This window comes from Sapajus apella, unplaced genomic scaffold, assembly GCF_009761245.1.
Source record: "Sapajus apella isolate SASKATOON/1434 unplaced genomic scaffold, GSC_monkey_1.0 scaffold175, whole genome shotgun sequence".
Classification (NCBI taxonomy): domain Eukaryota; kingdom Metazoa; phylum Chordata; class Mammalia; order Primates; family Cebidae; genus Sapajus; species Sapajus apella.
In genome coordinates this window covers 275,616-302,347 of record NW_022437115.1, presented here as the reverse complement: position 1 = coordinate 302,347, position 26,732 = coordinate 275,616, and the positions used below count along the sequence as shown (strand labels likewise).

General features: G+C 56.5%; 2 protein-coding genes across 4 annotated transcripts in view; one reads left to right on the top strand and one right to left on the bottom strand.

Annotated features, from left to right (window-relative positions):
* IFT140 (intraflagellar transport 140) overlaps window positions 1-26,732 on the top strand; it is a 101,019-nt gene that overhangs the window by 54,139 nt on the left and 20,148 nt on the right. The gene's annotated exons all lie outside the window — the stretch shown is intronic.
* Window positions 1,019-22,127, bottom strand: TMEM204 (transmembrane protein 204). Of its 2 annotated transcripts, none has more exons than XM_032268070.1 (3): window positions 21,137-22,127; window positions 14,412-14,567; window positions 1,019-1,814 (listed from the first exon to the last, which is right to left on the bottom strand). In XM_032268070.1, the coding sequence occupies exons 1-3, from the start codon at window positions 21,414-21,416 to the stop codon at window positions 1,570-1,572; spliced, it is 681 nt and encodes a 226-aa protein (XP_032123961.1). In that variant the 5' UTR covers window positions 21,417-22,127; the 3' UTR covers window positions 1,019-1,569. The 2 variants fall into 2 exon arrangements, with proteins under 2 accessions (XP_032123961.1, XP_032123960.1); XM_032268069.1 differs by having other exon boundaries at window positions 1,024-1,814; window positions 21,059-22,127.

Below are 26,732 nucleotides of genomic sequence, written 5' to 3'. Positions count from 1 at the left end.
AGGAGGCTGAGGCCAGAGAATCGCTTGAACCCGGGAGGCAGAGGTTGCAGTGAGCCAAGATTGTGCCACCATACTCCAGCCTGGGCGACAGAGCGAGACTCCTTCTAAAACAAAAACAAAAACAATTATTTTCAGCATATGATTAGAAATAAAAATTCCTTGTCAGAGAAAAGTCAAGCGGGGGAAGGTAAAAGCCTATCTGTGCCAGTGTGTACTGTGGACATGAATCTGCTGTTTCTATGCTGTGTGCCAAGTGTGTCGTAGACGGTCAGTTCATAAATGCTTTTTAGTCTTTATCAATTGAAGAAAAATTCCTGGTGCAATATGGTCCTCAAAATCCGAACTGATCCCCTCAGCTTGCTGGAAGGCCAGAAGCAGCAAAGCTAAACGTTTCTATTAGCAGGGGTTGGCCTGGTGGCCCGGCCCTGGCTGTGCACATCCCGTCAGTTTCTCCTTCCAGCTGATGCCAGCAGTGAGCTCTGCCTTCAGATGGCCATGGGGCCAAGCAGTGCCGCACCCAGGCAGAGGAGGCACAAGGCAGGCGCTAGGACTGTGGTTGCAGCCCTGGTTGTGGTGTGGCCAGGCAGCTCTGGGTTCTGGGTTCTGGGGGGTGTAGGCCAGTTTTGACCCCTCAGATGCAGATGTTAGTTGTTTTCTGCCCAACCCAGAGTTACGGCTTGTTCCCCTCTTAACAGATTTAGGACACAGGGTTGTTTGATCTCCATGCAGCATCGTGCAGGCATTTCATAGCCCACCAAGCATTTGGCTAAAGATAGGCTGAGGGTTTTAAAGCAAATAGACTTCTTCCCTTTTATTCTATGAGTTGTTGATCAGAGAGTCTGTAAGGACTTGGGCTTCTGAGACTCGGTTGAACAGACGGTGTGGATCAGCATGTGTGTGCCTACAGGGTCTTTGAAAAGCTCATTTCAACTCTTCTCTTAATGTGAGCCCCAAACAAAATCACAGAAAAATTGAAGTGTTTTTCACCCATGTTGTAGTATAGATGGATAGAACACAGTTATAGACAGAATTAAGAGGCTTGCATTTATTTAACTTAGGAAAAGGATTGAGCATAACAGGAGGATGATTCTGTCTGAAACCATCACTATCCAGCTATAGGTTATGACTCACTCAAGGAATACTGTGGCTATTTCAAGAAAACCTTCCTGCTTGTTCTGCTTTACCGAAGTATAAGACATGGCTGGGGCACCCCTCTCAGCAGATGCAGAATAAATTAATCCCAAAGCAAAGCGGAGGGCAGGGCAGCCTCACGCCACCTTCCCTGTGTCTTAGCTTCCAGCCTCCACCCTGAAACGCAGGTGGCTGCAGAGCCGCTTGGTGCTAACCAGGGAAGCTGGAGGCAGAACGAGGGTGGCCCGTGGCACATATAGACATATGATCGACATAACGGTAAACGCACAGCCGTCTTGCACGCATGGCACAGAGGTCACCCAGACTCATCCCGTGCCTCTGCACAAGCAGGGGAAGTGACTTGGTGCTGGAGTCCGTTGGTTTCTAGGCTGTTCCATGATAGCAGATGCACGTCCATGATGTCCTGACAAGGGCGAGTCAGCATGGCGACTCCACGTAGTCATTGTCCAGCCCACGGCGAAAGCGCGCCGTCAGGGAGCGGCTGATGACAATCACCCGGGGTGCCATGCAGTCCTCCCTCTTGTGGAGAATGTTCCAGATGAGCATGGCCGCCGCCAGCGTAGCCAGAAGGCAGGCACCGATGTTCATGTAGCAGGACCAGGACAGGTTGGTGTATGGGCCAATTCTGTAGAAAGTCACCAGCCCGATGACCAGGACAAAACCTGCAGATGAGAGAGAAGGTTGAGAGGTCTTATCTGAGAGGAAGCTGGATTCCCTTCCTTCCCCAACCCTCTGTCCTGGAGCGGGGGAAAGTCAACAGGCTGCTTTACAGGGTGGCCACCCGGTGTTGAGCCACCTTGTATTGGCCCTTCTGTGGGCTCTTAGGACTTTGGGCTCTGGCGGCTGTGGAGGGATGTTGTGTGTCTGCTTAATTCTGTCCTAGCGTGCTGCTCCTGTGACCTGGCCAGGCGTCAGGCCTTTCCTTTGGGTCAGCACTGACGCTTGCAACACCAACTTGAGGGGGGCCTTTCCTAGCCCCCCTAACTCAGCAGTAATTTTGTGTTAAATCCATCTCTGACTTTTGTAAAGACTTAATTCATTCAAAGTGAAAGTAAACAGACATTTTCTAAGTCTCATCTGGAAACAGGTCGTTTTGGTGCTAACCGCACCCACAGCTGTGCCCCTGAGAGTCTTCTCGTTCTTCGCCTTTACTTTGGGAACTTGAGACGGCCTGGAATCCGCAGCTCGGGCAGGGCGGAGATGGCGCCGGGACCTTGTCTGGCGATCCTTGGCCATAGCTGGTGTCTTCCCCGCCTTCTGAGTCAGTACTTCTCGTTGTAGACCCTCCCTCTTGCCCAGCTTATTTTCCTTCCATGCCTTCCCGTCTCTGTCCAGAGCCTGGAACCAGAGAAGGAGCGATGGGCCGTGAGCTCACCTGAGTTGGAGCAGCTTGCTCCCATCTAGTTAGTAACTGATACCGCAGTTTCACTTGTATGGTTTTATCTTTAAGGAGCTCCAAAGACTTTTTTAGTTCTTACAACAGGAGAATCAGGGTTTCATGCCTAGAATCTGTGAACGAGGATAACCAGATACTGTGGCTGGGTGGAGAAGGCAGCACCGATGGAGTTGGGGGTCCCAATCTGGCTGGAAACATAGGCTCTGGGACAGAGGAGAGGCCGCCACTATCCTGCTGCCCAGGAGGCTGTCCACATGGCGCTGCCCCTCCTCATCCCCTGCAGCCGTGGGGACGTGGCCACAGATTGTCCAGAAGGCCATGGGGGCCTCCAGGTGGCCTCCACCCCAGCCCTGCCTCTGCCCACCCAGCACCCCTCCCTCTCTGTTACAGTAACCTGAGTGAGTCTGTTTCTTGTACCCAAAGTGCCAGAGACTCTTTGTAATTCATACTGGTCCAGATTAAACTCTCCAACCCCTCTTATCTGTGGGGTACTTGTCCATGTCCCTCCCCAGGCTCTGGCCACACTGAGCCCCACAGCTGTCCCTCCACCTGGCCTGCGTGTTGACACCCGTGCATCTGTTCTTGCTGGTCTCTCTACCCGCAACCGCTTCCTCTGAATTCCCCAGGAAACGAAATCATGCACTGCCTTGTGTGGCCCCAGAGCAAGGACTAGCATCGAAAGAGAACGAGAGAGAAACAGACACAGAGTCAGAGACAGAGAGAAACAGAGACAGAGACACAGAGAGACACAAAGACAGAGACAGGCAGACACAGAGACAGACAGAGACACAGGGAAGGAGAGACAGAGAGCAAGAGATGGGTAACAAACCTTGTTTCTCCTAAAAACCCAAGCATTCTCATCTTGCCGTCACTGTGCCCTCCAGAAAGTATGAGGAAGCATTTATGTATCTCCACTTTGTCCTGAACAATGACAGTGACTGGTTTCTGTGTTCATTCTTTATAAGACTTTGGGGAGTTTTTATACATGGGTAGCTCCTGGATACTTCTGTTTTATTAAAAATAGCATTCTAGGCTGGGCGCGGTGGCTCACACCTCTAATCCCAACACTTTGGGAGGCCGAGGAGGGCAGATCACCTGAGGGCAGGAGTTCAAGACCAGCCTGACCAAGATGGCGAAAACCCGTCTCTACTAAAAATTTTTTAAAAATTGGCCAGGCGTGGTGGTGGGCGCCTGTAATCAGAACTATTTGGGAGGCTGAGGCAGAGAACTGATTGAACCCAGGAGACAGAGGTTGCAGTGAGCCGAAATCGTGCCACTATACTCCAACCTGGGCGAAAGAGCGAGACTCCATCTCAAAAAAAAAAGCATTCTATTTGTAATGCATACTGACAAAGGAAACTTCTGGCATTTCTACTAGTGCTGAATGTGCCCTCTGCTCGTGATTGGGTGGTATGGACACTTGCATTACTGGGATGGGGGAATGAGCCTATGTTGTGTGTGATGAAAATGACAGCACTTTGAATAATGTCTTCTCGTGTTCACGGTGTCTGGCACTTTCTGCTGGTGGGGAGTGGGTTGTGCAGTGTCAGGGCTCAGAGGAGGCAGCCCTGGAGGCAGGGCAGGCACAGCAGAGAGCTCAGGACACCTAGGACAGAGGCAAATGGGCGGGGTGGGGCGCTCTTGGCAGGGGCAGTGGGAGCCTCTGGGAGAGTCCCGGCCCAGCAGGGGGACGACGCAAGCACCTAGACCCTCGAGGGAGAGAGGAGGTTATGCCGGCAGCAGCTGGCCTTCATCAGGCTCCAGCCCGCTATGGCCACAGCCTGTTTCTCCCCATTACCAGGATTCCATTCAACTTTTGGGTGTTACAGAAACATGTTTAAAATCTATGTGGCCTCCACTTCCACAACAGCATTCATCCAAATGAAACAGTGGAAAGGGACTGGGCCCCTGGCTTCCAGGATCAGCCTCCCTCACAGTCTCTTGCTGCTGTGGGGTCACTTTCCATCACTGATGCCTACAGAGGGGACCTGGAGGTACTGTCACTGAAGAAGTGTTCACTGGAGGCGTGTGAGTGATGAGAACGCAGTCCAGAGGGCTCATCCTAGGGCTTTTGGAATGGACCAAGATGCACTTGCTCCCTGGACTGAGAACAATGAGAAAGGGGCTGGGCCTGGTGGCTCACGCCCGTAATCCAAGCACTTTGGAGGCCAAGGCGGGCGGATCACCTGAGGTCGGGAGTTCAAGACCAGCCTGACCAACATGGTGAAACCCCGTCTTAAAAAAATAAAAAAAGAAAAAGAAAAACGAGAAAGCGAGAGAGCACTGACTGGCACAGCAGAGGGGCTGCCCTTGCCCAGGACCACGCTGGCGCCAGCTGCTCTGGAAACTGCTGATGCCCTGGGACCTGCAGCACCACTCCCAGGATGGCAAGTGGACGAAACTCGGCATGGCCGAGGCCCCGGGTCAGCCACCCCCAGAGCGCGCACCCAAGGGGGAGATGCGCTCTGGAGAGCGCAGCAGTGGACAGCTGTCCAGCGGACAGGAGGGGCTGGCAGGGGGACGGCCTGACCACATGTCACCAGAGAGAGGCCCGGGGACGTCACGAGGGACACACTCAGGAGACTTTTGAGTGCACAGCCCAGCCCCAAAACAGCTTTCTAGGAAAACCTCAGGAAGAAAACGCTAAGGAAACATGGGGCAGCCACCCCCGGAGGAGGCCCCGCAGAGCAGACCTTGCTGGGTGTGCCAGACCACACGCGTGTATGTGGCCTCCTTTGTGTCCGCAGCTCCCAACAAAACAGTAGAAGATTGAAGTGCCGCTGATTTTAGGCTCCTCCATGAACAAGCACATCCTGAAGTTGGGTTTGACAGTGAGGGACGTGCTGAACGTTTCAAGGTGTCTGCAGCTGTGCTGGGTGAGCTTGCTGAGGACATTAATGCAAGTGGGCCTCCCTCCACCACTGCACCCCGATCTTTATGAAACTCGCAGCCCATCTCCCCATGTTTGGCGCCCTTGGGGTTCCTGTCGCCTTAGGATCTCCCCCATCACTTGTGGCTGCCCCTTTCTGCCACCCCGTGGCCACGTTGGCCCTTTCCACCCCTCTGAGATGCTGGGTCCACCTACTCTGGGCTTTTCCTCGAGCCACTGTCCCCGGCTTGACTGGCCCTGGGGAGGAGGTGCCCCTCCTGCTTCTGATCCTTCAGGCCTCGGCTTAGAGTCGCACCTGCCCCCTCCAGCTTCGGTCATTGTGTCTTTACCCATTGGTGGCCCTGTCCACTTTCCCCCTCCATAGGGCAGGCTCCCTGGGGCCTGAGGTGGCCCCACCATTGACCACAGCCTCCCAGAAGTCTCTCCGCAATTACTTGTTGAATGAATCATTAGAAAAAAATCAAAGTAGACATGAAACAGGACAGAATGCAGTGTGGACCTGAGGGAAGGGAGGAGGGACAGCAGCCTTGGCATTTTAGTGACCAACACCCTTCAGAAGGACAGGACCCTTTGGCCATATGGTGTAGATTCCACTACACTGGTGCCTTTGAATGCTCGTGGAGGGGCACCGTGATTCCCAAGGACCCACTGGCATTGCCTACATGGCCCTGACTCGGCAGACCTGTTCTGCCTCCACTTGCATGCCAGGGACCACACTAGGGTTAGCGTCACCACACAGAGATGGCTAGGGCATTCTTCACTTGTTCTTGGGGAACTGGCATTCCTCTTGGAGAGACAGGGATGTCATTCATCTCTGTGTCCCCAGAGCGTGGCATTTGGCAGGGCCTTGCCCCATCTGGAGGGTCAAGTGTGTGGGGAAGGCTCTCCAGACTCTAAATTAAAGGCAGGAAGACTAAACCATTGAGCAGATCACAGAGTGGGTTGGCAGAACTCAGCCAGCGTCCTGCCCCCGGCAGCCTGCAGGGCCCTCTAACAGTGCGGAACCTCCCAGCCCTGAGATGCTGGGAGGTCCCTCTGCCTGCCTAGCATTGGCCAGCATCACTGGCTGCTTCCTGAACTATTATTGTTACTTCCTTTTTTTTTTTTTTTTTTTTTTTTGACCGAGTCTTGCTCTGTTGCCAGGCTGGAGTGCAGTGGCGCGATCTCAGCTCGCTGCAACTCTGCCTCCTGGGTTCAAGCGATTCTTCTGTCTTAGCCTCCTGAGTAGCTGGGACTATAGGCATGTGCCACCACACCCAGCTAATTTTTATATTTTTAGTAGAGACAGGGTTTCACCATGTTGGCCAGGATGGTCTCGATCTTCTGACCTGGTGATCCACCCACCAGGGCCTCCCAAAGTGCTGGGATTACAGGTGTGAGCCACCATGCCCAGGCTATTATTACTTATTTTCTTAAGTGCTGTTTGTAACAAAGGAGTTTTACTTACTTTCTTAAGATCAGTGTCATGGCTTTTGAAAACGCTCTGCTTAGAGCATAGAATGGATTGACCATTCTAATCCATGCATTACCTCCCCACCCATGGTTGGCTGTGTTGCTTACTATAAACACAAGCTCAGGCCTCAGAGCGTTTGTCTGCTCCTTGTAACACTATTTTTAAATATATAAGACAGGGGGCTGGCAGCTGTGGCCTATGGCCCATGCCTGTAATCCCAGTACTTTGGGAGACCAAGGTGGACAGATTGCTTGAGCCCAGGAGTTTGAGACCAGCCTGGGCAACATAGCCAGACCCCACCTCCACAAAAAATTCGCTAGGCCTGGTGGTGCTCACCTGTAGTCTCAGCTATTCAAGAGGCCGAGCCCAGGAGGTGCAGTCTACAGTGAGCCATGATCGCACCACTGCACTCAGCCTGGGAGACAAAAAGATGAGGAAGAAAACACTCAGGATTGGCCAGGCGTGGTGGCTTATACCTGTAATCCCAGCAGTTTGGGAGGCTGAGGCAGGTGGATCGGTCACAAACCAGGAGGGAGCAGGGCAGGCCCAACCCCTTTCGTCATGAGTCTAGAAAACTGTTTCTTGGAAATCTAGTGACAAGTACCCCGGGTGTGTCTGGAGCCGCTTTCTGGGTGCCGTGCTTCACTCAGCGGTGGTACAGCTCCAAGGCTGGACCTTACTTGGCATTTTTATCACCAGAAAAGCAGCACAGAAAGGTTCTAGGTCTGCACCTTGTGTGAAAAAAAGGCCAACTAAAATTTTGCGTTTACATTACTTCTGTGTAAGGACCAGCATTGGCTTTTATTTGGCTTTCGTTCTGTTTTGAGCACATCTAGACAGAGGAGGGTTTATACAGTTAGAACAGTGCTCTCACACACCACTGAGACACGGAGGCGCCACCAGGCCCTGGGCCCAGGCCCCAAACCTCATGAACCTGAGTGGCCCACGACATGCTGTGAAAAGGGGACCTTGCCTTCATCCTAGCACCCAGGAGCAGGCAGGGGCACCACTGCTGGAGAGCGCCAGGTGGCTCCTACGGAGGATGGTGGTTCAGATCCTGCCCTGACAGAGAAAGGTTTATATCCCAAACAGATGCCTGGCATGAGGAACCTTCCGTGTGTTCCACATGCCCGCAGTAAAAAGCCAAGGAAAACATGGAAACGCAGAGGCACCTGCAGCCACACACCTCACTGCACAGCTCTAACCCTGGCCTCTAGGCGTTGCTAAGAAGGCAACTAAGTTAGCTGCATGATCGCTCTGTGCTGCGGATGTTCTTCTGAAATAAAACTAGCCTTTTACTTCCATCCTCTCCACCGTCTCCACCTGGGGGTGATAGGAAGGGGTGGAAGGAGACGGAGCAGGGAAGGCTGAGGCTGGCCCTCAACTTGCAAGTTTCTATTTCTCCCACATCTTTATATTAACATTCCCTCTCTCCTCACATCCTGTTTCCTGAAGACTTTTCTCCCAAACCTTTTCAAAGATGTTCATCATTTGTCTAGAAACAAACGTAAGGGAAGAGTGTTAGCAAACACGAAATTCTGCACATGGAATCAATTCCATTTCATGAAATCGTGTTGCCAAAGCAAACAGCCTCTTCCTGTGAGCTGCCCGCACGGTGTGAATTACAGCTCCATGGCCCAGCCAGCTCTTTCCCCTCTCGTTTCCTTCCTGTGGGTTCTTGGGGCTTCAGCTCCCATCACAGACCTTCCTTTTGGAATGGCTGTCACACATGCACACAGGTGGCAGAGTGGAAAGAACCCGGGGCTGACCCCTGTCGCTCTTCATACAGCTGCAGAGCTAGCAAACCGGGTGCAGTTGGCTCTACAGAGAACCTGTGCGGAACAGACGTCTGCATGGCCACCTCAAGGCCCTGCTGGTGCTGGCATTTCCCACCTGTGAGCAGCAACATGACAGTGACCCAAACAATCCTCTCTAGAGGGAGAGGCCCTGGGAGGGAAGAATGAGAGGCCCTGAAGCTCTCAGCAGCCGAAGGTGGAAGGGAAAGAAGAGACGAAGGGGACATAAACTGATCCCTGGGGAGTGGGTACAAAAGACAGGAAAGTAAGTTATCCAGACCAGGCTGGGTGCAGTGGCCCACACCTTCATCCCAGCAGTTTGAAAGGCTGAGGCAGAAGGATCACTTGAGCCCAGGAGTGTGAGACCAGCCTGGGCAACATGGCAAGACCCCATCTATGCTTTAATAAATAAATACATAATTTGCCAGACACAGTGGCTCATGCCTGTAATCCCAACACTTTGGGAGGCCAAGGTGGGTGGATAACGTGAGGTCAGGAGTTAGAGACCAGCCTGACCAACAGTGTGAAGCCCCATCTCTACCAAAAATACAAAAATTAGCTGGCATGGTGGCTCACACCTGTAATACCAGCTACTCAGGAGGCTGAGGCAGGAGAATCACTTGAACCCCTCAAGGTGGAAGTTGTATTGAACCGAGATCACACCACTGCACTCCAGGCTGTGCTTCGGAGTGAGACCCTGTCTCACATAAATAAATAATCCAGACCAAGAAAAGAGCCAGGTTATTGTAAATAACTAAAACATGTATACTTCCATGAGAAGAAAGTCTAAGAAAACAGCAGACTTTCTGACTAGCGAGCAAGATTCCAAGTCAGTGAGTATCAACCCTGCTGACCGTTTAAGGACTGATAAAATCAGCGTCTCCAGGAAAACCTAAATGCTCTTTTGAAGGTGGTTCAGAATAAAACACGAACAGTTGACTTCTACAAGTCAGCTTCTCGGCGCCTCATGGGGTATCGGGACAGATCGTTGCTGTCCAGGGTGCCCTTTCTAGTGTCCTTCTGGTGCCCTTGATGTTCAGTTCAGGGAATTTGGGGTTACATGCCACCATTTTCTAAAAGGGATCAGAAGCCAGTTATACAAATTGCAAGGTAATGGGAGCGGGGGAAGAAGGATTGTTTCAGGAAAGAGGCAGGCAAGAAGGCTTCAACGTCACATGCATCTCTCTGGGCACCAAGACTAAGGGGAGACCCTACTAAGCCTAGCATACTGACAGCAAAGATGCCACAGGTCCCCACATGGATGCAGAGAGTGCCACGTGAGCACCGACTCGGGACGGCAGTGACTTCACTGGCTAGACCCCAGTGTGTGGCCACGACCTCCTCCTCCTGGCCCCAGTGAGACAGCACAGCTGCCCTGGGGCTCCAGTGATGGCTGAGGAATTGCCCTGTGAAGATATGACTCATTCCAAATACAGAGCTCTGCGGGGCCACTAGATCCACCCACCAGAAAGAATTCTCTGCAGGCCAGGCTCAGGACAGCAGAGCCTGAGGCCCAGGCACTGCGTGAAAGCCAGAGCCACAGGCGGGGAGGGCCGTGCTCCAGAAATGGATCCTGGCAGCGTTCTTGCCAAGAGGACAGTTTGCCCACCCGCAGGGGGACAGGCCTGGGTGAGGAGTTCAGGTGCTGCATGTGGGATGCGCTTTGGGCCTGAAGCTTTTCAGCGTGCGTGTTACCCAGCAGGGCCTCAGAGAGACACTCGAATAACACCTGTGGGCACTGCTGACCACAGCACATCTGTGGGTTGGAGCGGTCACTCTGTCCACTGCACAGATCACACACACCTGCCGGCACTGCTGACCACGGCACATCTGTGGGTTGGAGCAGTCACTACTGCACAGATCATGCTAGGGGAAGGGGGCTCATTCCAGGACTCACGGCTGACAAGGGGCAGAGCCAGGAGCAGAACCCAGGCTGCCTACTCTGGGCTCCCACAGAACCAGCCAACCATCCAGCCAGGAAACACCTGAGGGCTCGGAGCATCTTCATCTAGACAGAACAGCTAGACAGAGGAGGGTTTATACGGTTAGAACAGTGCTCTCGTACACCAGTGAGACGTGGAGGTGCCACCAGGCCCCGAACCTCATGAACCTGAGTGGCCCATGGCATGCTGTTAAAAGGGGACCTTGCCCTCGTCCTACCACCCAAGAGTAGGTAGGGGCACCACAGAGCCTCAGGGAGCTTCCTGGCCTAGGCTGCCTGCAGAAGTCACCCCCAGCTCTGTGTTGCTTAGGCGTCGGGCACCAGGGTCATACCGTGGCTGTAGCCATCAAAGGCTGGAATAACTTACCTTCGATTGGCCACTTCCCCTGACCCTGTCAACACGCCTTTCCCTCTCTGCCTGTGCCTGTCTACACAAATCAACAAGACTGTAAGGAGGAGCGAGGAGAACCAGGGGTCTGTGGAATGGGCAGAATGCAAGCTCTGGAGAGGATGCCAAGGGAGATGGCAGCCATGCCAGGACAGGGGGGTCCGCACACATCTCAGCTGCTCCATCTGGGTGTCAGAGCAGGGAAGAAGAAGGCTTGAGGGACGAAGAGGGTGGTTCCTTTGCAAACCCCCAGGTATGACGCTGGGCCCAGAAACGGAGTGACTGAGCAAAAGCACGGGCTGCCGCGTCTCTCTGGAGCAGACAAGGAGTCCTCCTGTCAGTGTGTTGCACTCGGGCTTTCCAGGGTGTTCCAGCCTCCCCATAATTCCATGTGCCTTTCCTTCATGAGCACCTTCTCTCCCCGCGGCCCACCCCATCTCTGCCCAGCCCTGGGATTGAGGTTCGCTTGCATAACAGGTAATAGCAGGCGTTTCCTTGTCCTGTGACAGGACATCCTGGCGCCCTTCAGTCTCTCCCTGGCTGTTTAAAACAGACTCTAGCGCAGGAAAAAAAACTGACTCTAAAATTAGCAGCATGATAGAAGAAAGGCACATAGCTACCCTCTGTCCTGTTTGTCAATGAAGCAAGTCTAAACAGGGCCAAAATGCATTTCCTTTTTGGGCAAAACAGACCCGCTGGGGTGATGGTTGGACACCCAGGGGGCCAGGCGGCCCGTGGGGGCAAGAGAAGCCACCCAAAATGCTAGGGCCCTGCTCCATGCTGCTGGCCCTCACCCCGGTGCCTGCCTTTCTGGCAGCTGTTGAACAGAGCCTGGTCCAAACTTGTCAGAGGTCGAGCTGGAGCACAGTCCCTCCCCCGCCACCACCCCTCCTGACCAGGACGGGCCTCCGAAGACCTCCAGCCCTATTCCCGCAGGACTGCTACAAGACAGCTGAGTTTTAGTTCTTCAGGGTATTTGCCCCCATGTTTTATTATTTTTTTAAATATATTTGGAAACACTCTCTTGTCCTGAAATAAGAGTTTGCAGGAAGTAAGCTGTCATTTTCGACATGCCAAATCTACAGTAGTCCTAATAATTCTAAACAAGAGTTTCAAGGAGATTTATTAAGAAATGTAGTGATCTGGTTGGGTGCGGTGGCGCACGTCTGTAATCCCAGCACTTTGGGAGGCCAAGGCAGGTGGATCACCTGAGGTCAGGAGTTCAAGACCAGCCGGACCAGCATGGTAAAACCCTGTCTCTACTAAAAATATAAAAACTAGCTGAACGTGGTGGCGGTTCCTGTAATCGCAGCCACTTGGGAGGCTGAGGCAGGAGAATCGCTGGAACCTGGGAGGCGGAGGTTACAGTGAGCAGAGATCGCGCCACTGCACTGCAGCCTGGGTAACAGAGTGAGACTGCGTCTCAAAAAAAGAGAAAGAAATGTAGTGATCCATCCATTGGGTTATCCTACTTGAAGGAGTTATTTTCAGAATCAAAAACTATTGCTTTTGCTTTCTCTGTGCCACTAAAATATCTTTATTCTGACCCAGCATTTCCAATTACATTTTCAAAATCTTCCATTTCCTTCTTCAAGCCATGGTGTTTCCGATCTCCACACGTGGTAGAGATTGGCCGTTTCAGTGAGACAGGAAAAACACTTCTCTGTTTTATAGCCTTCGGGTCAGCAGAGGGCCCTGTGGGAACTTTCCTAGCCTGGGCGCCTCGTGGAAAGTCTCGTGTTTTCCCCGCAGTCATGCAGGAGTCAGGGAGGCAGAGTTGATCCTTGGTCCCTCGTCACTCATTCGTTCTTACAATCAGTTGGGTAGGGGGCAGAAATTACCCTTTTCAAAGTTGGGCACACAGAGGCTCACGTTAGCTCAGTGAAATGCCTGACCTCACGTCGATAATGATGGAGCCAAGACGCAGCTTCAGTCCCGGGCTGCACGCCTAGCGCTTTTCCATGGAAGCCTCGAGGTGTCCTCCCTTCCCGCCTCTGCCCACCAGAGGAAGTGACTTGCCCAGGGCCACACCATGCTATTAATAGCGCTCAGAGAGCCCCATCCAGACTTGCATGGGGCACTGTCCAGCATGGGAATACCTGCCCCTGCAGTCTGTCAGCCTCGTTCTGGAAATTGTGTTTCTTAGGAGAGATAAGGGTCCATTATTCCTAGAATGATTCACTCTGGACTTCCTGCCACTTCTGTTGTGGGAACTGCAGGGCAACCTCAGAATGCTGTGCCGGCCCCAAGGAGGAGGAGGGTATGGGCAGTTGCGTGCTGGCCACACTCAGCTGTGGACTGACATGCTCCTTTCCTTCATGTCCTTGTCTGCGGGCACCGGGCTGACCTGTCCCAGTGAGCAGCAGGAGACCTGAACTTGCCACAGGGGCCCAGGGTCCTCAGACCTCTCAGTCAGCCACAGACGGGGCAGTGGGGATAAAGACCAGCGGAACCGCCTCCGGTCACTGGGGTCGTGGTTGGGCACTTCTGTGGCTCCACCACTTGTCTAGAAACCATAGGACCGTTCCACAGGTTGTTTACGACGACCCCATCACTGTCGCCCTCTGCAACACAAGGTGTTCTCAAGCCCTGTCCCAGGGTATTGGGTCCAGAGCGTTGAGAGGAGGCTCTGAGCAGCGATGGCCCAGTGCCCACAAGGCCAAGCCTCCTCCCCTCCTCGCACAGCGGCTCGAGGAAGCCGGGGCCCTCGTGATGGTCCTGCCATCTGCGTCTGTGTCCGAGCCAGGCACGGCGTGTGTGTGTGTGGGCACCTCACTGTCCGCTTGGGCACTGTGGAACATGCTAGCGTGTTCTCCTCACTCTGTCTTGTCCTCCTCGTGTGGAAAGGGCCTGTGCGGACCCCAGGCGGGTCCTAGGAAGCTGTGTTTATAAAGAGCACATGCCTTGGCCTCCCTGGGCCTGATGTTCTCTAACCCTGTTAGCTGGGAAGGGGCACAGGGTGGGGCTGGGTGTGGGCCCTGCTGCCTCTGCCCAGGGACTGCTCTCCCCACTGCCTCCCAGCTACCTTAGCCCCGAGGAAGATGCAGCATCCAGGCTGTCCCATGTGGGCTGCCCAAGGGCCAGTCAGAGATCAGCCCCACAGACTCAGGAAAGCAAAGCACCTCAGCCCGGTGTGCTTTGTCTGTGTTTAAAGTGGAAAAGGGCATGACAGACACAGCCAGGTAGTCTCGGCCTTGCTGGTCCTTGGCCTGGGTGTGCTTCTGTCATTCATCATTCTTGCCTATAGCGGTCCATGGAGAGGGAGGATACCCCCACATTGAGAGATATGGCCTGCAGCTTCCCACAAGGCCATCCAAGGCCCCATGACCCTCCCGTGACACCAGAAGGCCACAGGGGGCAGGGATGAGGTAGCCCCGCCTGTCCGGGTACTTACTCGCCAGTTGGAACGCAGCGGCCATGGCCTCCTCCCAGCACGGGGCGTCGGGCGACAGCAGGGGCAGGCCCACCAGCCCCAGGATGAAGGTGAGCTGGCCTGCAGCAAGCGCTGCCGTGGCCACCAGGTTGCAGGCACGCATCATGTCAAACTGCACTGTGGGCCAAGAGCAGAGAGGCAGTGGTGAGCGCAGGTGGAGGCAGTGGTGAGCGCAGGTGGGCTCTGGAGGCCACACTGGCCGCCATGCCTCTTTCGTGGACTGTTTGCCTTTGAAAGGGTGGTCAGCACAGGGCGTGCCTCCTCTGGGCAGACCCTTCTGGAAGCCTTGCGCCCTCCATCTCACCTGCCTGCAAGCCCTGGGTCCCATGTCTTCCTGACCAGAAGCGTTCATCCCAGCCCCTGGGCCTGGCTGCAGTGGTCATATCCCTGCAGGGACAGGCCTTACTCTGCTATTTCTGTCTTCCTGGGACAGCTCTCCTCTCTGCTTGACTTGGCCCTTGAAGGCGCTGGCATGGGGCTGGAGGTGGGGAGGGGAAGCCCCACCAGTGGCGCCAGCTTCCCTGTCTGCCTCACAAGCTCCTCACCAAACTCACAGCATCCAAGACAAGGGCCTCACCTGACCGGAGACACTGTTGGGGGCTGGCCCCTCTGGGCTGCTGTCCTGCGTGGTCAGCTTCCTGTCCCCCAAGCAGCCCATGGTGGTGTTCCCTCCTCCCAGCAGCTTAGGAACTTGGGCCCAAGGAGCAGCTCATCTGTGCCCTCATAAGCAGCAAGGGGCTAGGCGGGGGTTGGACATGGATCTGAACGAGTGCCCCCACCTTCCCCTCTCACCCCATGGGCCTCTGGCACCCCACCCTGCGCATCTCCTGCCACAGATTCCTCACTCAGTGGCTAAAGTCGGCGCCTGCTTCGCCACTCACGGTCGACCTGCACCCAGCCTTCTGTGGGCGAACCTCACAGGGAGCAGTGTTTGCAGCCCTCAGGGACCGGGGCTCGTCGCATTTCCGTAGGAGAGAAATGTCCTCCCGTAAATCAAACCGTACACACAGGCCCAAATGAGATGGTGGTGAAGCTGTGTGTTCCCAGTCCATACCCCAGGCCCCCAGCGTGCTGCAGAGCAGACAGCATGTGTACCAGCAGACACTCAGCCCAGAGGCAGGGGCTGCACGTGAAGCCACAGCCCCACAGAGTCCCCTGCCTATAGTCTCCATGCCTCGTTTCGATTAAACAGTATTTGGGAAATTAGATTCCCAAAGCTAAGTGGTGGCAAACTGTGCCACCTTTTTAAATGGCTTGTCTTGAAATTTCAGGGCACTCTTGAGGTAACTGATGCAGGCGTCTAAGAGGGAAGCAGCCTCGGCCCTCAGGCGCAGGTCCCTGTGTGCCCCAGGGCCTACACACATTCATCACAAACACAAGAATTGCTTGGAAGGCAGCAGTATCTCCCAAGAGCCCTGAGGGCGTCGGCCTCTAGGGTGACTGCTGCGTGTCCTAGGTGGAGGCAGAGATGAGGACAAAGAGATCCTCAGGTCGCCCCCTCCGAGTGCGCCTGTGGGAAGCCAGCCTGGCACGGGAGCTGTCGAGGTTCATGCGTGTACGGGAGCAGGCGTGCTGGTGTCAAGGCTGCGGTGTGGTGGGGCGGGTGCGGGCTGCTTTACTTGGCGAGTGTTTATGTTGTTAGACGTATCCGTCAGAATGACCTAATCAGGATGAGCAATTCCATATGGTTCAACCTCAACGTTTATTGAAATGCCATCTAGATTCACAGAATCACCTCAAAGCTCCAGAGCCAAGGCCTCTGCTTCCCACCCGGCCCTTGGGCTGGGCACTGCCTTTCTTCCCAACTCCGGCTGGGCGCTGCCCCGGCCCCAGGCTGAGCTGGTGCCTGGGTCATCTCTGTCTAGGCCTGCGGCCTCCCTGGAGGCGCACCACTCCTCTCTGAGGGCCAGCCCGTCTGACCCAATGTCATTCAAGCTGCTTCCCTCCGCAGCGTCCCCTCCAGTCACTCGGGGCCGAGGGAGCTGTCCTTCCCGGGTCCCAGGCTTTTCCAACGTGCCCGCTCTGGCCCAGGTGGCACCTGCAGCCCTGAGGCCTCTGGGCCGTGAGAACACTGCAGAGAGTGGAGGCCGGAAGAAACCTGGGGCATGGGGGCCTCGGACTGCTGAGGAGTCAGAGCTGCCGGAACTGTACGCGGCACCAAAAGCCTTCCATTGGCAAGTGGGAGGGCCGAGCGGGGGGCCGGCCCACGGACGGGCGGGGGCCACTGACAGGGCTGTCAGAAGGAGCAACAGCTGCTCCTCACACATTTTTCTCACAGCAAGACAAATGTCCCAGTGGGCTTCATTGCCGCATAACTGAGAGCTCATGTTCTTTGGTTTTCAAAGTAACTGCGGAGCCAGAAACCATGGCACTCCCGCCACATGCTCTCAAAAGAACAGACGCAGGGGCTGAGAGCTGGCCTGGTGACCAAGGGGCTCCCGCGGGGAGAGCAGGAAAGCCTGGCAGCAGGTGGGGACCTGGCTCAGATGGGCACTGGCGGCCATGGGTCCAGAGTGCTGGCAGAAAGGAGCAGAGCCTGGGGCGCTAGAAGTGCCAGAGGATGGCAGAGATACGCTTGGCCTTAGTGTGGCACCGTGTGGCTTGCTGAGGCCTGAGGCGTGGAGCGCCTTCGCCCTGGGTTCCTCGGCTGCCCCAGGACCTGTGCAGGTGGGGCCGGCAGGAGGCAGGGTTCAGGCAGACATCGCCCCCGGCCGACTGGCAGGACCTTCCTGACTGCTCCCGCCGGCCCCACAGCCAGCCCTGACCAGTGAGCAAGTGCAGCCTGCAGGGACTGAAGTGAGGCCTGCATTCTGAGGGCGTCCTGTCCACACGTTAGGGACTTGTGTGAGTTCTGTAGCCCCTTCCAGCAGGATCTGTGGCATGGTGCTGTGCCATCTTCGCTCTTAACTGTCCTGGCAATGACTTCTTTCCAGAAGCCTCTACTTCTCTAAACGTCGTAACATGAGGGAGGCATTAAAATATCATGCAGAAGGTTATTCGAGAGAGGAGCAGCTGAGATTCCCAGCCCAGGGGTCCCAGCCCTGCCTTGGAGGGGAGGAAAGAGCAGAATGAAGGGGGAGGAGGGGTGCAGGGCCGGCTCGGGGAGCGGCACAGCCCGGAAGGGCATGACTAAGGTGGGCTTCAGCACCAGGCACAGCTGCAAGTATTGGTGTGGTGAAGCTGGGTGACCGAGGCTCCTAGGAGCTGGGAATGAGCAGACGCACCCCTGACCTCTCCTCCCGCCCTCAGCCCTGGCCTCCCAGCCTTCCTTCCTGGCAGCTCCAGGTGCACAGCCCTGTGCCACAAGCCATGGCAGGGGCTCTGTGCAGCGACCGCACCCTACAAGCCACTGTGCAGCCTCCAAGTCCCCAGGGCTTGTGGCTTACCACGGGGTACCCACAGACCCACCGCCCTGCCGGGAAGGAGGCACTCCTAACCGAGCCTTCCTGTCTGAGCTACGCTCCTGCCTGCCGGAAGAGCACTGCCCGAAGAAAGAACAGCATTCCCTGTTCAGGCATTTTACTGGTTCCTGTGCTGCCTGTGTGTGGCCCTCTGTGGTAGCAGCTGACTTGTCAGTGAGAACACGGCCCAGGTGGGTCCTGGCCGAGCACTGTCATCTGTCTATATTCAGGCAGGGTCGTACATGCGTGTTTGATGTGTGGCGGGGCATGCATGGTGTACAGAGACACTCGGAGCCACCGGAGAGAGGGGTGGGCTCCTCCTTAGGGAGTGCCGGGCTCAGGCTCACCTGCCTCAAGATTCAGTTGCACAGTCATCTGTTCCTGAGCCACCTTGTTTTGGACACCTGACAGAACGCACGAAGTACAGAGAGATGACATAAATGTCCAAAACGAGACAACGTGAGGACCAGAAAGTGAGACCCGCCCTGAACATGGCATGTGAGATGGACCTCAGGCCCCCTTGGTCCCCCGAGCTCCCCACTAGAAAGAGAGCCCCTGCTCCGTAATGAAAGTCCCTCTGACCACAGGCCACAGAACGCTACAGGGAAGGGCACGGGAGGGCCTGAACCTAATTGAAGTCGAGACCAGGCCCCTCTGCTCTGGGCCCAGCCCACTTGGGATGTCCAGGAGCCTGGGGTGCCCTGACCAGAGTTCAGGATGTCTGGGGTACATCCCTTGTCCCTCAGGCAGGCCTCTGGTGATGTTTGCGGGTGGCAAGCATTGAATGATTTTGACTCCGTGCGCTCCACGGGGCAGGACCTCAGGGCACAGAGCTGTCCAGAGACATCCATGCCAGCCTCAGCGATATCGGAAACCCCGAAGATGGCCTGGCGTGCGAGCAGAAGCATGCTGCGTGATGCTGTCTTCCCTGGCTTGCCCCACCCCAACCCTAGACTGGTTCTCAGAATGCAGCTTGAGGCAAGTGAGCTGTAGAAGTTGCAGGAGGATGTTTTAAGTATTGTCCAAAGGGCTGACCAGGGCCCCGGAAGGAGCAGTGGACGCAGGCAGCTCAGCCTGCAGGCTGGCGGGCAGGTGAGCGGGTGGCAGTCCAGGAGGCTCTGTGAGGGGCCTGTGTGTCCCACTGGCCTTAGGTGACCAGACCTCAGCAAGTGGACGGCAAGGGGCACGGGATGGATGCGTCAGACTACATGCAGCCCTGCGACTGGAGGAATGCAAGAGGTGGCGACAGGGAGGGGCGCCAAGGCTTCCAGCTGCCCTGAAACTGGGCTGCCCAGGCCACCCGTGGGTGTTAGGGGCAGCAGTTAGGAGCCCTGGAGATGCAGAGCCGGGGCCGAGGGCCAGGGGTAGGGGGGAACCTCTCCCCTGGGGGAGTGCTCTGTGGGCTGGATGCCAGTGCTGGTCCCAAAGCACGTGAGCTCCCGGCCCCACCTCCAGGGCCTGCAAAGCCGCTGTCCCCGAGAGGCTCAGCACAGTGCGACAAGGCTGCGGCTGTTCTTCAGCAGAGCAGGCAGAGTCTGGAAAAAGGGCGCCTTGCCTGAGTTCAGCGGAGACCCAAGTCTCGGGCTTCCCGTAAGACCCGCGTTCTGAGAGCTGGTGGAAACTTTGAAGTTATTCATAGGCTTTGATCTTTTTAAATAACGGCTGTTGCTCCCTGCTGCTGAAGGACGCGAGAGGAGGTGCCCAGTCCAGGCTGTGGTGCAGCATAGCCAAGGTTGAGTGGACAGAAGGGAGCTGAATTCCCCCATGGGACCTTGTCCAAGCCACATGCTTTCTGCAAAGCCTGTTTCTTTGCCTATGAAATGGGGATGACGTTCCCCCTGAGGGTTCCGAACGTGGCAGGCTGGGCATGGGGCCGTGTGATTGAGGCACATGTGGTGTGTTACCCCAGGACTCCGGGACTCCCTCTGCAGCCTGGAGCAGAGGTACTGCCTCAGCCTCCAGTTCTCTCAGAGACCAGCATTGTCTTCGGAGCAGAAGGAACATCCAACACCAAGTCTATGAGGCTCTGCAGCAGAGACTTGGGGTACCTGTGAGTCAAAACCTTGCTGGCAGTTTTAGAGTCAGCCTTTGGGAGACCTTTCGTCCTCATGCCATGACTGTTGAGATGACCCTGAAGGCCATAAGTGCCTTCCTATTTATGCAGCTCACCCCTGCCACTCAAACCCCACGCTGTGGTGGAATCATTCCTAGTCCCTTCCTCTCCTCTGTAACCACTCAGCCTCCCTGTCCCCTTCTGAGCGTCCCCGTCCCCTTCCGAGCGTACCAGCCTCCCCATCCCCTTTCAAGCATCCTGGCTTCCCCGTCCCCTTCTGAGCGTCCCAGTCTCCCTGTCCCCTTCTTAGCATCCCCATCCCCTTGCAAGTATCCCCATCCCCTTCCAAGCATCCCAGCTTCTTCATCCCCTTCTGATTGTCCCAGAGTCCACGTCCCCTTCCAAGCATCCCAGCTTCCCTGTCCCCTTCTGATTGTCCCAAAGTCCCCGTCCCCTTCCAAGCATCCCGGCCTCCCTGTCCCATTCCGAGTATCCAGGCTTCCCTGTCCCCTTCTGAGCATCCTGGCCTCCCCGTCCCCTTCCAAGCATCCTGGCGTTGTCCCTGTCCATCTCCTTCGCAGCAGCCCCTCTGAAGCCCAGCCCTTGGGATCTCCTTCTGCCACTGTCTCCCTCAAAGACGGCAACAACCATGAGAATGAAGCCAGAGCTCGCCCGCATATTTTTAAACTTCTTGTTTATTTTACTCATTTCTATTTCATTTTGCTCATGAGTAAAGACATAATATTTTGTTTTTATTTTTAGAGACAGGGGTATCACTATGTTGGCTAGGTTGGTCTTGAACTCTTGGCCTCAAGCAGTCCTCCCGCCTCAGCCTCCCAAAGTGCTAGGATGACAGGCGTGAGCCACTGCACCCAGCCATAATATTTATTTTCAACCAAGGAAAAATGCCTTTCCTTGATTTGATTAATGACCCATTCCATAACTATGCATAGTGGCAGAGAGGTCCCCCAAATGCCTGAGATGAATTCCTGTGTAAAACAGCTGGAAGCAGATTCTGCGCTGAGGCTGCCACTCACTAGGGGGCCGTGGGGCCTGGTTCCAGATTCCCTGGGAAACACAGTGCCCCTTGCTGCCTGCCTGCCCGGAGGGCACGCGCAGAGCAGAGCAGGGGCCAGGCCTCCCCACCCGCTCACCAAGTCTATGCCTGGTGTCTCCCTTGTGCTCTCGAGCCTCAGCCACATTGAAGGCAACAGGAAAACAAGTGGACTTACGTTTGACGGTGCCTCTGGACTCCTGGAAGCCGGCCGCCTCGGAGCCCCAGCCCAGTGCTTCACAGTCACGTGCATCCACCTGGCCGGCCCTGGCCCCGGGGCTCGGCCCTCCCCGGGCCCTGTCCACCAGCCAGCAGGACCGCCACAGCCCCACGCTGCGCCTGCGCCCATCCTCTAGTGTCTGGCACACCCAGTTGGAGGTGAAGGCTGCCACGTTGTTGAGGATGAGTGAGGCCAGGGCCACCAGCACGGCCGCGGCCACTAGTCTCTGCACGGTCATCGCTGATGCTGGTGCCGCCACTTATCCGGCCGGACAAAGCCAAGTCCCAGTCCACTGCCACACGTCCAGGGAGAGCCAACACTGCTAGGGGCAGCTAGAGGACATCACCGCTCATCCTCGGAGCGGTGCGGGCAGAGGCCCATGGGATGGTCCAGGTGAGCCGCCTCACGGCCCGGCCTTATCCTCCTTCCTGCACCTGGAGCAGGGCTAGGCCTGTGCTGAAGCCACTTGCTTCGGGTCCCATCCCAGGGAGGAGAGGGCGGGCAGCAGCGAGAACCCAGGGCTGGGAGTGCGCCGTCTTCCCGAGAAGCGGAGGCCGGCCTGTGCCGCACGTGCCTCTTCTCGCCTGCAGCAGTGGAAAGCAGAGTCACTCGGGAGGCCGGTGGGAGTCGAGCCAGGGACACACTCCTTAGCACCGACCCGCCGTGGGCTCCAGGCTCCAGGCAGGGTGACTGGCGTGCAGCGGGTTCACGGCTTCTCTCTGCGGCCTGGGCCCCTGTGCAGATGCCTCTAGCGCGGCTGGCCCGTCCTGGAAAGCAGAGTGCCTGCCGCAGGGACGCCCGGGTGCGCGGAGCTCGCCTTCCCTGGCTCTCAGCAGAGAGGAAATGGTTGTTTTTGAGACTGTTTTTGGTGAGCTGGAGGGCGTAGCCAACTGCAACAAATAGCGGCCCTGCCACGGCAGCCAGACACCAACAGGATGTGCTTCCTGATGGGAACGGCGGGAGGCTTCTGAGGCCCTGCTCCAGACCCACCCCCAACCGCCCCTCCCCACCTTCCTGTCCCAAAGGAGAGGCCAGGGGTGCGGGGCACGGGACAGACACATCGTCTCGCTTGTGGCTTTGGAGGCTGGCTGGCCCTCGGGGCCTGGGGGCCGGCAGGTGCTGGGGGACCGTTGCCTGCGCTGAGGACTTCATAGCCCCTAGCCATCCAATTGCCCCCAGCACCATAGGTACCACAAGTGTCCCCCCGCCCCAACCCCCGTGTTCCAGGCTTGCCCTGTCGTGGAACCGCTGCCCTCAAAAGGGCAGATATCTCAGGATTGCTGGGAAGGAAAAAGACCCGAGTGGCTGGAGGAAGCAAGTACACCCAGACCTGCAGGGCAGGGACCCGAGGGCCAGGCCATCCTTGGGTGGCAAGAGGGGTAGGATTCTGTATATGCCAGGTGGGGCTCACACCAGGGCCTGGGACAGAGCCTGGGCCACGTCTGCTATTGATGGAAACGGTCACTCCCCACAGCTAGGGACAGGACTAGGCAGGTCACCTTGTGAGTGGTCAGGCTCTTATGCTGCCGGAGAGCTTGGAAGCGTGTTCGTCTGTTCTGCTCAGAATTATTCTGCCCTGGACAGACACTGTGAGAGGGTCTCATACTCTGTTCCCCATCTCCAGAGATCCCAAACCCAGCACAGGATTCCCAACCCACCCGGGATCCAAAGCATTGCAAATACTGGTATCCCACATTCATGCAAACCGTTCATGGGCACACGCCCAAGACAGTACTGGGACAGAGAGTCCTGTTCCCAGCCCATGGTAACAGCAAAGCTTTGATTGTTTCCTCTCTTCATGCACTGCCCATGCATGGGGCCCTGGCCCGGGGGCGGTCCTGAGAGCTGACATTTCCTGGGACCGGTCTCTTGGTTCACATGTCGGCTTGTGGCTGTCTAGAGCCACAGGTCAAACAAGAGTCCCGTGTTAATTCCAGAAAGGCAGGAACTCTGTCCTCACCATGCTCATTCTGGAGAAACATTTGTCCACTGATTTCCTGAGGGACTCTGCCTGCTGTGGGATTTTCCCAGGAGTTCGATGCAGATGCGTCCATTGGGTTTTTGCTTTCCCTTCTTCCTTGGCTTGTGCCCGGGGAAAAGTTGTTTCTGTTTCTATTCTCGGCCCCAGGAACCTGACAGGGCGTGCGGGGCACAGTGGTGCTGCCGGCCCCCACTCCCCCGAGTGGCTCAGAAGGCCCTGGGGGTTTCCCCAGCCCTTCCTGCCTGTGACCCGATCCTCAGAAGCAGCCTGTGGTGCAGCATCTCACTCAGCGTTCCTAAGTACACGGTACAGAAGCGTACCTTGAAAGGGACGTTTCCCAAAAGTTTCCATGGGGAAAGAATTTATTTCCTCCTGAGTTAACTAAATCATTTCTCTTTTGGGAGTTTTCAAACAGCTAACTTCCAATAAAAAGCCAGTGCTGGGCTTCAGAGCCCAGAAGACACGTTTTATGGTCTCAGCGGCCCCCTCTGGTCCTTTCCTCAGGTCGAGTGGGGAGGAGGCCATGGCCAGACTCCCACACGGCAGCAGCACCCCCAGAAGTCCTGGTTCACAGAGGCCAGCATTGGCCCCCACCGTCCTGTCACTTCTGGGGGTGCTCCAGGTCCCTGCGTCCTCAGCCATCACGCCGCTTCTAGCCCCTGGCCCTATAGGAGGCTGGGCCACAGGAGGGTGGAAGGCCTCGGGGCAGAATTTAAGTTAGGAGTGACCCTCCTGGGAGGACCTGTGGCTCTCGGGGGCAACTCCCACCAAGGGGACTCAAAGCTGGGCCGTGGGCTTCCCCCCAGCCCATCAGGCCTTCCTGCTCTCCCTGTTGCTTGGGGTCTTGGTCTCAGTGGAGTCCCACTGCACCCTCCCACGTGTGTCGGCAGCTCCTATACCCCACAGAGCAGGAGCCCTAGTATACAACAGAGACACGGCGGGAGGGGCGGCCTCAGCAGGCATGATCATCAAGCCGCCGTTGCACCCGTTCCCCTCATCCTGACTCAGAGTGGTCTTGGCAGAGCTTCTGTGGGGCCGCTTGAAGGCTGTGTCCCCTGCTGCCCATCTGCTTCTTGTTCCAGCACCTCTGAGGCTGATGAAGTGCAGATGTGGGTGACTCCACAGACTGGCCGGACAACAGGAAATTCTCAAGACTTGGATGGGAACTAAGAGGGTGTTTACTTCTTGGAATTTATATCAGATGCACAAACCCCAGAACCCCACACCAGAGTCGAGGCCGTCCCGAGAGCCCTGGCCAGCCGTCATGGAGAGGAGGCAGGAATCACGCGGGGCCAGTGCCATGCTGGTGGCCAGAGCGGGAGGCTGGCTGTGGAAGGAGCTTGCAGAGAGTGCCTAGGTCTGGATGCCTCTGGCAGGTCTGCGCCCAGCTGGGCCGGGGCCCCACCCTTCCCATGGGTTCTCCCAGAAGCCTCAGCCCATCAGCCAGGGGCCTGTCGGAGGGCGTGTTCAGCTTCACTGGCGGCTGCACGTCCGGCACATGCTTCTCCAAGCCCCACGTGGTACAGATTCAATGCCAAGGACAGAGCATGTGCAAGTGCAGGCATCTTTTGACACTATGCTGACAGAGCACACAGAAGTGCGGGCATCAGACAACGTGCTGGCCAGGTCCTTTGTTACAAGTGTGCCCCAGGAGCCAGAGCAAAACCAAGGCCAACCTGCAGTCTCTTCCACTCCCCATGGGCAGCCTCCACATGGGGAAGACGGGGTGCTTAGAGCACAGGGGAGCCCAGCTGGGCCCCAGGTCAGCCGCCAGGTTCCTCTGCTCATTTGTGATTGTCCACCGCAACTGGTTGTGGACAGAAGGAACCAGTTGTTTTCAGGACGAGAGAGGAAAGGAGCCACGCCTGGCAGGTAGAACCAGGTCCCAGCCCTGTCCAGCCCCACACCTGGGCCCCAGAAGAGGGTAAGCCCAAACAGAAGAATTTTTAAAAATTCCAGTAATGCAATCTTTTGGAACAGGAGAATAAAAAAGACCACGTGTCTGCACAACATGCTATTTATGAAGCAGCCATCACGCCTCATGCACTGAGACCCCAGCACCCACCACCATCCAGGTGTTAGAGAAATGAGAAGTCTCTGAGAAGCTGTGGCATTGCTTCCATCCGACCTGTAGAATTTACTGGAAGCTGTGTGGTGTGGTGAAAATGGAATGTTTCTTTTGAGATTTGGATGTGACCCCTGCACTCCATGTGTGTCAGCTGACGGGTGACGGGCAGCAGCATTTTGGGGAGCCTGGACCCCCAGTCTTGATGCGTGTCTCAGCAGGGGGCAGCTGTGCCTGAGTCGTTTATAAACTGGTCTGACACTCAAAAGAGTACATTTACCCAGGACCTCACGATAGGGAGAAGGGTAAGCCTGGGTTTTCTGCTGTTAGAAGGAAAGAAGTTCCGGCGTGAAGATGTGACTTCTTGCGTGGAGCTCTGAAGGACCAAGGGCAGCACAGCCTGAGGGGCAGGCGGGCTGGGTGCTCAGCCCTCTCTCCACGCTGCTGTTAGCAGCGGAAGTTCCAAAGCCAGAAGACTGAGAGGCACGGATCGGAGATCAGGACGCTGCTGCCAGGGGCACCTCCCTGAGGTCCCGCACGCCCAGTGTTGCATCACCTTCACCACAGCGCCGACCGAGCATCCAGGAAGCTGTCAATGGGTGTGCGCCCAGGTGCTGTGAGGAGCCCCGTGTGAGGCCATCAGAGGACACGTGTGCAATGATGGTGGCAGGGAGGCAGGGACTGGGTTTGGACACACCCTCTCCTGGCTCCAGGCATGATCTGTGCCACACAGCAGGCACCCTGGGCTGGGCTGGCACGTGTTGCCACATAAACCTACAGGTGGGGGCCGCCTGGGCCAGTTGCAGCTAAGACACATGCACCTCCCCGCCCTGCATCCTCCATGGTAGAAAATGTCCGTGGAATTCACCGAAGTTCCAGCAGGACCCAAGTACATGTAAAACCAGGCACAGAGTACCCCCTGGCTTTCAGGAGGGCATGCAGCATTGCAGCCAGACACCACCACAGGGCCTGTCCCAGGGACCAGCCCCCAGACTCGGACGCTAGTGCACTGGGCTTGCCTGGGGCTGCCATCTTGGCACCATTTGCCCTCTGATTCCATGGGAGTGGAGAACCTGAGATGTGGATAGCCCACACATCCTGGAGACGGGGGCGCCACAGTGGGACAGGGTCCCTGGCTGTTCTCCTGGGCCTCTCCTCCCCACGGGGGCAGGGCCATTAGGAAAATGCCCAGCTGCACACGCCTCAGCCCCTCTCACTCACCAGGACAGCAGGCTCGGGGCTCTGTAGGCGGCTGGTCCCTCCAGTCCTCAGAGGGGCCTGTGGCTGTGCCGGTGGGGAGGCTGCAGGGCTGCTGCCCGGCCAAAACTGTGGGCTGGTCGGAGGCTTATCTGGGGAGCAGCCTGGAATGCGAGTGAAGGGCCTGCACCTGGGCGGGGATGTTCTGAGGCCACGAGGCCACTTGCGGGCTGTGCTGCCTGTGCTTGTGGGAGTGGGGGGAGGGAGCACGTGGGGGCTCTGCGTCTGTGTGTATGGTTGTGGGGGGCTCC